At 31.6% G+C, this 11,116-nt stretch overlaps 2 protein-coding genes across 2 annotated transcripts; both read right to left on the minus strand.

Annotated features, from left to right (window-relative positions):
- LOC115710675 (uncharacterized) lies at positions 1-519 on the minus strand. Its single transcript, XM_061112411.1, has one exon. The coding sequence runs from the start codon at positions 517-519 to the stop codon at positions 1-3; it is 519 nt and encodes a 172-aa protein (XP_060968394.1).
- A 2,412-nt stretch (positions 520-2,931) lies between these two features.
- Positions 2,932-4,233, minus strand: LOC115711624 (protein TRI1). The gene is made up of 2 exons (XM_030640000.2): positions 3,865-4,233; positions 2,932-3,302 (listed from the first exon to the last, which is right to left on the minus strand). Exons 1-2 carry the CDS (start codon positions 4,105-4,107, stop codon positions 3,177-3,179), a joined length of 369 nt encoding a protein of 122 aa, XP_030495860.1. The 5' UTR covers positions 4,108-4,233; the 3' UTR covers positions 2,932-3,176.
- Positions 4,234-11,116: the final 6,883 nt, after the last annotated feature.

Below are 11,116 nucleotides of genomic sequence, written 5' to 3' on the forward strand. Positions count from 1 at the left end.
CTAATTGTGGACATTCCCATCTCCATTATCGATATTCATGTTGCTATTAATGAGATCCTCATTAAAAAAATCTGCAACATCTAAGTGTGTAATATCCAAAGGCTCTTTGAGAAAACCATCATCTTGATAGGTAAAATTTGCTTCTATTTTCTCCTTTCCTTTCACAGATGCTTGATAAAGATCAACAAGGTGTTTTGCCGTACGACAGGCACGTGCCCAGTGTCCTTTTATTCCACATCTGGAACATAATTTTTCAGAATTTCTACTATTATTATTTTGAGGACCTTTTCTCTTGTTCTCAGTAGTTGTGCTTTTCATTGGAGTATATGAATTTTTATTTTGGTCATTACGATGCCAAACATTGCTTCGACCGCGACCGCGACTTTGATTATGGTCACGACCACGTCTATTACTTCGATTATGATCACGACTACGACTATGATTATGATTGTCAGCAATTGTAGCATTCACTTCAGGGATTGGAGCAGACCCACTTGGGTGAGATTCATGATTTTTCATCAAAAGTTCATTATTCTGCTCAGCTACTAGAAGACATGAAATCAATTCTGAATATTTTTTAAAATTTTGCTCTCTATATTGCTGCTGCAGGAGCACATTAGAGGCATAAAAAGTAGTATATGTTTTTTCTAACATTTTATAGTCAGTAACTTTTTCTCCACACAACATTAATTTAGAAGTGATATTAAACATTGTAGAGTTATAATCACTTACTGATTTAAAATCTTGCAACCTCAGGTGCAACCAATCATTCTTAGCCTTTGGCAATATGACAGTTTTTTTATGGTCATATCTTTCTTTCAAATTTTGCCAAAGCACAAGAGGATCTTTTACGGTTAAATATTTAGATTTTAACCTCTCATGGAGATGATGGCGAAGGAAAATCATAGCCTTGGCCTTATTTTGTTTTGTTTCAGTATTTTGATCTTTGATGGTGTCTCCAAAACCCATAGCATCTAAATGGATTTCAGCATCAAGAATCCATGATAAATAATTTTTTCCAGAAATATCAAGTGCCACAAAGTCAAGTTTTGCATGATTTGCCATGAAAAAAACTATATCAATATAAAATGTAAATTATTAGACATATACATAAATTTTGAAAAAAAAAAAATACAACAAAATATAGTACAATACTAAAACATATAATAAGATAATAAAATTAAACAATATAATATGATAAACAAATCAACACACATATATAATATATAGGCATCTATATAGATATATATAAGCATAGACATATATTGTATAAATATTGATTCATTACAAAATAAATAAAAGAATAAAAAATGGCTAACTCGAATGTGTTTCAGTCAGATGAGTATATATATATACCTATATATATTTAGTGTATCATGACTTTGAAGCAATTCAAGATCACATATAAAAAAAAAAAACATTATCATACCTTGGTTAGAGGCTCGTGCTGATAATATATTATGAAATATTAATATTATGTAATATTATAATTTAGAGAAAGAAAATAGAGAAGAGATGAGAATTTTCTGAGTATTTTATTCCAATAGGTGATCTTCTATTTATACACATACAAGAGTCAAATATTAAAAAACTAAAAAAAAAGGCAAACTAAAAAAAAAAAAGAATATTAATTACTTTAATAATAATAAATAAAAGATTTGAATATTCACATAATTAATAATATTTATAATTATGTTGTGGCATGTTTTTAAAACGATTCTTTAGATTTTTTAATAGGGAAATTTGATTTTCTATACTTAGAAAATCAAAAAAAAAATTTCCTAAACCAAAAATTTAAAACCTAAAAAAACTATTCCTTTTTTTTCAAAACCCCAAAAATACCCCCCTCACAATATTCTCTCTCTCTGCATCATCTCTCTCTCCCTCTATCTCACCCCAACCGCCCACCCTCACCCGAACCACCCTCACCCACCCACGTCAACCCCAACGCCGATCACCACCCTCACCCCCGTCGACCACGACCCCAACCCCTCCGACCCCAACCCCAACCCGAAAGAGCAACCCCAGTCTCTGAAACTTTTTTTTTTTTCCTGCGATTTGAGAGAGGGAAGAAGACAGAGGTCCGATGGTCGGACCTTGGGGGTCCGATGGGTCCGACCATCGGACCCATCGGACCTTCAAGGTCCGACCGTCTTTTAATTTTTTTTTTTTTTTTCTGCGATTTTGGAGAGAGAGGAAGAAAGAGGTCCGATGGTCGGACCTTCGGGTCCGATGGGTCCGATTGGTCGGACCCCATCGGACCCCATGGTCCGACCATCGGACCTGGGGTGTGGGATTCTTGGGACCGGCTATATAGAGAGAGAAAGAGAGATAGTTTTAGTTTGGGGGTATTTTTGGGGTTTTGAAAAAAAAAAAGGTATAGTTTTTTTAGGGTTTAAATTATTGGTTTAGAAATCAAATTTTTTGATTTTCTAAGTATAGAAAATCAAATTTCCCTTTTAATATTGCTCTATTGTAGAAAAGCTTTTGTGAATTCTCTGAAGCTGCTCAAAAAAATTTACTTATATCAAATTAAAAAAAAAAAAAAAACATTATTTACTTATATTTGCATGTGTTTTTAGATTACTCAAAACAATAATGCAGTGGTTAAACTTAAAATGTATGCCATCTTATGAAACAAGATCAAACTTGAAGAGGCGGGCATAAACCATTAAGCATGGTAACATGATGAGGTTTTTTCAATCAAGAGGTGTGATTATTCTCTCTTATCATTTTACATTACACGGGGCTATAGTCAACTACTATTAGGACAACAAGTACACAATGAATTTAAAATCAGTAAAAGGGTTGTGCTAACTATACATTCTTCCATAGTAATTGAAGAAAAAATGCATATGTGCATAAGAAAATCAAGTTTTGGCAAGTGAAAAAGAAGACTACCAGTACCAATACTACTTGAAATGCATACCATTTTAATCACCCAACTAGCTAACCTTTACCATCTTCATATCATATGACATCATTTCTCAATAGATGAGTCAAACAAGCATATGTTTTTCAGGGTCTAAACATTAGCACCCTTTTAGGTAATAAGTACAAGCTACCTTTCACATTTCAGAATAACAACAAAATACAAAGAACAACCCATCCACCATCAGAAGTTCTACCTAAGAAAACACAACACCCAGATACCAAAAGTTTCTCCAAGTCCGGTTTTAAGAAGATTTGACAAAATGTAGAGACAGCAATCTAGCAATCTCCCCAAATCCAACCTTGTCTTTCCCAGCAAAGATAGTCTTCAGTTTCTCATCACAAAAGATCTCCTTCTTATTAGCTGGGTTCTGCAAGTAATCCAAAGCACGGCCATTGAGAAACAAGCTATTGGTAAAATCAAATTGGCTACACTTAATGTGTTTGTCCCCCCACAGCCGTTGATTGCTGTGGTTTGGACCAAGTAACGGCATTGATCGAACAAACATGTTTTAGCATAAATACCCTCATAATAACATTATCAAAGCTCTTGAAACCAAAATCACACAAATATACATACATACATACATATGAGTGTGTGTGTGCAAGAACAACCCAAGAGAGCAATCTCAACTAAAGAGAAATGAACTACACTAACATAGACCATTTGTACTGTGTAGTTCCTTAGACATAGTGAACCAACACACTGTCCCATAAGAGAAAACAAAAACCCTTTTGTTCTCCTGTGTACACAAATCACCTAAATGGTAAAACCACATTTCAGAGTACCTAAACTAGAGGTTCAAAATGAAATCTTTCTCAGTTATTTGTCAAGTGATAAAGGAAAAAAAAAAGATCATAACCCTTAAGCATGAAAACTAAAACCCTTTTTTTCTTTCGTTGGGGTTTTAGGGTGAGAGAAAGAGAGAGTACCTGCAGGTCATGAAGCTTGACATATTCCCAAACTTTCTTAACGGCGTCGCTTCGAGAGGCTTCTTTAGAGCCAAGGAAGCTGCCGAGCTCAGTAGAGACTGGGACCAACTTCATCAAGCCCACGTTGGAGCGAGCAGGCTTTGGAGCAGTAGCCGAGGCAGGAGACGATGCCGTTTTCAAAGCGGCCTCCTTGGCTGCTGCCATTAGCATCCTGCATCTTCCTCCTAATGTTCTGGCTGCCATGACTATCAGTCTCTCTCTCTCGTTTCTTCCCCAAATGAATATTCAACCCTGAATTTTCTTGCAGTTTCACAGTGTGAGCTCAGGCTCGGAAGAGAATCAAATGCATTTTATTGGAATTTTGCATAATACTTCTAGGGCTTCTCTTTTGGGCCTAAGATCGTTTGGGCCCAGGCTCTAATTTCTATGTTGGGTTTGAACTGTTAACTTCATATGTGGTTCAGCAACAAAAATACATGAAAATATTATGAAATATGAAATTTAATAATAAAGTTATAAAAATATGATATTTATAAGTTTATTTTTCTTTTATGGAATTTTATTACATATTTTATTATTTTTGTTTCTAGTCCAATTAATTTTAAAGCCTTACAACTAGATTGTTGGAGTTCATAAAGTCATCATTCATCTTCCATCTTTTTCTATTTATTTATTTTGCATTTATATTTTAGAATTTTTATTTTTCTTTTCTTCTTTTTTTCTTTCTACTCAATATTTTTAGTGGTTTTGTGTTTGCTTGAGGTATTATTTGATTATTAGTCTGTATTGACAAAACTGAAGAAAATTTACAGTTTTACAAACATTCGGTACTTATACCACTAAAAATAAACATTGAGATTATGCCACTTACAAACTTAAAACTTTGGGTACTTATGCCGCTATTTACCCTTGCATATATTAATATAAGATCACTTAGTTTTTCTACTTCATTTTCTAAAATACATCACCAAAACTTATTTATTTTTAAAATATATTATCAAAATTTTTTTTTTTTTTAAATATTTCATTAATTTCAAATGTATAATATTAATATATACATATATTCTTATAAAAAATAATTATTAAAACTTAAAACAATTAATAATTCATTTCGAAAAATAAATGGGTCAACTTCCTTCTAGACAGTTCAGCAACCATCACTATGCTAGAGTTTCCTCCATTGTGCCTTGCCATCATTTTTCGTTGTTGTCACCGTTTATCGGTGTTTATGTCCGTCCTGGGCATTTCCCCGTAGTGGCAATAGCTTCTGGAAAGTTCTAACGGCGGCTTCAACGGTGTCAATTGTAGATCACGGTGAGATTCCCCTATTGCCATTAAGTCTCGTTGCCAAGCAGATAAGCCTCAAATCACAATTAACTTTCGGCAATATGTCTATTCAGAGTTTAATTTTTGCAAATGCTTTCTATATATAATTAATCATCCTTCCAAATCTTTCTCCTCCTTTTCTCTAATTCAAATCATTCCAATTTTAGCGATTATTTCTTCTTATCCCCTGCACCTCCTTGGGTCATTATCGAACCTACTGATGTAGCCTACTCTCTCCCCTCTCAAGGTTTTATTGAAATTAAAATAGGATATACCGTAGACTATATAGTGTATATGATTGCTTAATCTGACATGAGGAGCTTCTTTTTCAATGTTACTCGAGCTTATTCCTTCTTATTTAACCAACTTATATGTCCCTTTCTCCATTCAGGTTTCATCGACTTATGTCCTCTTCTTGCTTCGACCATTCCCTATCACATTGTGTTTTCTCTTTGTCTCTTCTTCCATTCTCTTCCATGTTTCATCTATCAATTTCTTCCCCTATTCTCATCCCATGGACGACCTCTCTAATACCCTAACAAGAGCCCTAAACCTTACGGAAATACAAACTCAAATCTATTCCTTATCTGAACAGCCTGAGGAAGCCTCTGAAGAATCTCAGGAGGAACCTTCTGCCTTTCTTGCCGTCAAACTTCTCACTACTCGCCATTTCAATGTCGATGCTTTCAACCGACGCCTTCACCAAATGTGGCTTGAACATTTTTCCATTAACATTGTGGAAAAAACTCCAAACTTTTACACTGTTTAATTCGGTTGCTTTGGTGATCGAAGGCGTGTCTTGATTGGCCAACCGTGGCACTTTGACTACAAACTTATAGTCATGACCCCTCCCGAAGCAGGTTCTATTGTCAATCACTGACATTTTAACCTCTACCCCCTTTTGCATCCAAGTCTATGGGATTCCATTTCTTCACCGTTCTAAGGTGCTAGCTGTTGGAATTATTTTACCAGAATCTAGATTTACTACCATGTATGTTGTTTAACATCCTAATATGAATTTCTAAAACAATGTAAATAAACACATATAAAGTTTAAGAAACCTTACAGTGGGTGCAACGGAATTAAATGACTCCTTCCACTCAGATATCTAACCTTTGTATCCTTTCTGTAGCAGAGTATCACCAAAATCTGAGCCCAAAACTCCTTCCTTGTTCCTTGTGTTTGGATTCTTCACAGTCTTACATACTATGATTGAGGACCAACATGATGTGTGTGGGCACTTACTCAATCACTAATGGCTGAATATTATTTGGTAAAGAAAGACTAAGTGTTTCGAATTGAAGAAGAAAAAAGAAGGAAGAGGTCTCATCAAAATTAAGCTAGGTTTTTAGCTTTGGAGGCATTAGTTTGGATAAAGAGACCTTAGCTATCCTTTTATACTATCTTCACATAGGGTTAGGGTTGAATTATTTAAAATAAAAAAAAATGATAAAATAGGGTAAAAATTACTTGATGGTCGGCCACTAAAATAAGCCCCACTCAAGTTTGGGTTTTGTCATTTTTCTCAACTATTTTACCTATTTTTCATAAATACAACTTTTTACAACTTCAACCCTATAAATGCCAAAACTATTTATTTAATAATTAAAATAACTATCAAATAAAATTGTCATTTATAATATTTATTAATTAGACTCCATAAAGTCTCCTAATTAACAAATAAACCCCAAAACACTATTTCTTCACAATCAAGCCATAACATAGTGAAAAAATTCATAAACTAGACATAGTCTAATTTTAGAATTATAATTGATTAATTAAAATCAATTAAGTGAGTCTTACAAGTAGTTTGTCTCAACTAGTATGGGGACCATGGGCCTATATAACCGAGCTTTCAATAAGCAGACCTAAAATTTACCAAGTAAATTCACTAACTTATTAATTTTTCATTGCATCCACCATAGAACTTGGAATTGCACTATCAGTTACATAGAACGCTCTATATGTTCCACGATATAGATATACTATTAATTATCCATTGTTATAATCCCAATAATCAATGATCCTCTATAGATGATCTACATTGCATAGGGATAAAATTACCGTTACACCCTTTCAATGTGTTTTATCCTTAAAACACTTGGCCACCTATAAATGATATTTTAGTGAAATAATACAATCACTAAAATGAGATCTCAATCATTTATCTCTATTTAGCCAAGCTCGAAGGAAACCATCGTTTCACTTCTAAATACCTATAGAAGCTATAGATTCCATATCTATGTTTAGCGCTCCCACACAATTGTACTATCGTGTTCCCAAAATGTACGTATCACCCTGACCAAAAAGTAGGCTTAACTAACAAATCAAAGAACACGAATAACACTCTTGAGATCGAACCTAATCATGTCAGGATTAAGATCATTTGATCTAGGATCAACTAGGTGATATTGAATTGAATAGATATTATGATAAATTTATCATACCTAATCCAAGTTCAATATCAATCCCTTCCAATGTATACTCCATATATCTGATACTGGTAAACTTTGCCAATGCCCTGGAAAGGACATAACACTTATCCAAGGTGTAAGTATACCTATCGCTGATTATCATGCCAGTCTAAATCCAGTGAACTGACAAATCAGGGCATTAAACTTTTGAACATATAATCATGATTATATTCCACTGTGTTGACAACACTATACTCGTGAACAAATACATATGTTCTGGACTTAATAGAATTTATAATCACGAAATAAATCATGTGAACAATGCAACATAAGATATGATTTCTGATCTTTATTAATTAGTAAATCTGATTATATTGAAATGGGTTTTATTTAGGGCACAAAACCCAACACTAGCCCACAAACTTTGTGTCATTTTGGGTCAATTCATAGAATTTGACACTACTTCTTTGAAGGAATCTTGGGGTCCCTACCTTTGGGTCTAAATTGAAATTGATGTACTCAACCACTTCCAAAAGGCCTTCGCTTTCAATTCCATGGTCTCACATCTCCTGTCTGGCTTGAGTTTTGCTTCGAAAATCTACCAAGTTTTTGACACTATTGCAATTGTCTCAATCATATAGTCCATTGTAGTTGTCTCATCATATAGTGAACCATTGCAGTGAGTTTTTAGCCAAATGAGATGCTTCTTCTGTACCACCCTTACATTGCTTATCATGTCCCTTTGTCTAATATGCCTCTAGGTTGAGCTGATAATTCACTCTTCAATTCCTTGGGAAATTTCAATGCTCCTACATCCGCCTATAAGGTTCAATATACCTGGGTCAACCACGCATACTGCGGGTCTCTTTGCTACGGGTCCCTCTTATACTACTCCTCCGCCTATTAGGTTCAATATTGTGTTTTTGTTTCTTTAATTTTATTTATTTATTTTTTTCTCTAGTTCCAGTTTCTGATTCTCTTTATTATTTTTGCTACATATTGTAAGTTCGAGAATGAAATTAACCAAATTAAAGAATAAAGTTAGAAGTTTCGTTATTAGGCATTGATATAAAATTTATATGTTCGAAATTGAATTTTAAAGTTAGTATCGTTTTAAAGTTTGGTTATTAAACATTGTGTATTTTTCATTATATTGTTGATGAAACTGATTTTTTTTTTTGTCTCTTTTAATTAAATAATTAGTTTCTTTTAATGTTGATGAAGCTTATTTTTATAGTTAGTATCATTTTTAGATTATATTTTTTTTTTCATCATCTTGTTGATTAAATTGTTTTTTTTTTTGTTTCTTTTAATGTTGATGAAACTATTTTTTTAAAGTTCGTATTATTTCTAGATTATAATTTTTTTGGATTATATTTTTTAGTATGATGTTGATGAAATTGATTTCTTTTTCTACTGATTTTAGTGAAATAATTAGTTTATTTCAATATTAATGAAACTGGTTTTAAAAGTTGGTATCATTTTTACATTATTATTTTTTTTATATGAAATTTCTTTTAGTTTGTGATTCTCCCAAAAATATTTACCCCATATTAAATGCTCAAATCAACTATCATTTTTTATTAAGCAAATAAGAGATTAAATGTCAAAATAGAGTATGAAGTTAGAAATTTGGTATTAGGTATTCATATAAATTTATATGTTGGAAACTGATTTTATACTTGATGTCATCTTTTAGATTATATTTTTTGCATTGTATTTTTTTTCATTATGTTGTTGACGAAACTTGTTTTAGTTTGTAATTTCCTTTGTTATCTTTACCCCATTTTGTATGCTTAAATCAATTTTGATTTTTTAGAAAGTAAATGAAAGATTGAATGCTAATATAAAGAATGAAGTTAGAAGTTTGAATACTAGATATTCATATAAAATTTATATGTTCGAAATTAGTTTTTAAAGTTTGTATCGTTTTCATATTATAATTTTTTGCATTATATTTTTTTTCATTAGGTTGTTGATAAAATTAGTTTTTTTTTTCGGTTGCTTTAATGAAATAAATAGTTTACTCAACGATGAAAAATAGAAGGAAAAACTATTTTTTAATAACTATTTTCTGAGCTGAAATAATAATATCATTGGATCTAACAATAAAATAATATTTTTGAAATTTTTTGTTTGTAATGAAAATATGAAATCATCAGTCTCGTACACTTATTCATTTAATAGTTCACAAGGTTCACAGGTTTGTAACTAGTATTACAGGGTTCACACTATCCATGGGTTTTAAACTGGTTTAAGAGGTTTTACGGGTTTTGAAATTGGGTTCACATGTCTTAAGGGTTTTGTGATGGGGTTACTCTATTTTATGATGTTATTATATATATTTGATTTTAAGTATCTTCTTTATTATTTTTTTTCTAGGTTCAAAACTAGTTTTCACACTTAAATTTTGTTTTTAGAATATTGTTGTGCATTTTATAATGTTCTAATTATATTTGTAAGGGCTTTTTTTTTTTGTATTTTTGTATTTTAGTGTGTGTGTGTGTGTGTGTGTGTGTGTGTGTGTGTGTGTGTGTGTGTGTGTGTGTGTGTGTGTGTGTGTGTGTGTGTATTTTCCATTTGGTTAAATGAAAAAACTAGTTTCAGTTATCTTAATCATTTCTCATTTACGTTTTCTTTTCATAATCTTCATTGTTATTATGTGACGAAACTGATTTGTATTTGATTTTCATAATGTTCATTGTTATTGTAAGATGAAATTAGTTTTAGTTTATTTTTTATGTTTTGTTCAGATGGAATATTATTCCTCCAATAAGGATGCAATGAAAGATGTTGCTAAAGGTTCAAGTGCTGACTTTGAGAAAAAACTTCCTCTAATTAAAATTAAATTTCATAGGAATGTTATTCACAAGAAAAAAAAAAAAGTAAATTTGATCCAAATTTTAAGGATTGATCTTTGGTATGATTTTTTTTTTGAAGTATATTAATTTGTTTTAATTTATCTTCTTATGTATGTTCAATTTTTTAGTTGGTTGTACTAGATTACTGGTTTCTGTGTTTAATTGTTGGTATGTTGTTTTACGTAATTGAGGTTTAAGTTTCATTATTTCTTTTATTATTTTAGGAAAATGGTTTTACTGTATCAGATTTATGTAATTTGCTTATTTTATGTAACTGGTATTTTTGTGTCACTTTTTAATTAGTTGTTTAATATAACTTGTTAATTCTATTTTTGGCATCTTTAATGTGACAAAAATATTATATAATTTATAATTTAATTTCAACTGTGGTAATTAAATTGGTTTCCATATTTTGTGTATTTGACTTTTATATCAATCTATTTATTTTTTGAAGAAAAATTGTCTAGCTTTTCTATTTATGGAAAATAAGGTAAAACGGATAAGTTTGGTTTCTCATTCTCTTTCTATCTTTCTAACTGTGTTAATATGATATTGTGTGAGTCTTCTATTATGTTTGATTAGATTTTTTGAGGATAAAATCAAAGCTAAACTTTCATTTTCTATAAAAGGAAAGTCGCACTTACTTCTCAC

Source organism: Cannabis sativa, chromosome 3, assembly GCF_029168945.1.
Source record: "Cannabis sativa cultivar Pink pepper isolate KNU-18-1 chromosome 3, ASM2916894v1, whole genome shotgun sequence".
In the NCBI taxonomy this organism is placed as follows: domain Eukaryota; kingdom Viridiplantae; phylum Streptophyta; class Magnoliopsida; order Rosales; family Cannabaceae; genus Cannabis; species Cannabis sativa.

Bases quoted from the DNA above. Each gene is read 5' to 3' on its own strand.
- LOC115710675 (XM_061112411.1), bottom strand. From the start codon at position 519: ATGAAAAATCATGAATCTCACCCAAGTGGGTCTGCTCCAATCCCTGAA.
- LOC115711624 (XM_030640000.2), bottom strand. From the start codon at position 4,107: ATGGCAGCCAGAACATTAGGAGGAAGATGCAGGATGCTAATGGCAGCA. The intron at 3,303-3,864 runs GTACTCTCTCTT...GATTACTTGCAG, and splicing joins TCAAGCTTCATGACCTGCAG to AACCCAGCTAATAAGAAGGA.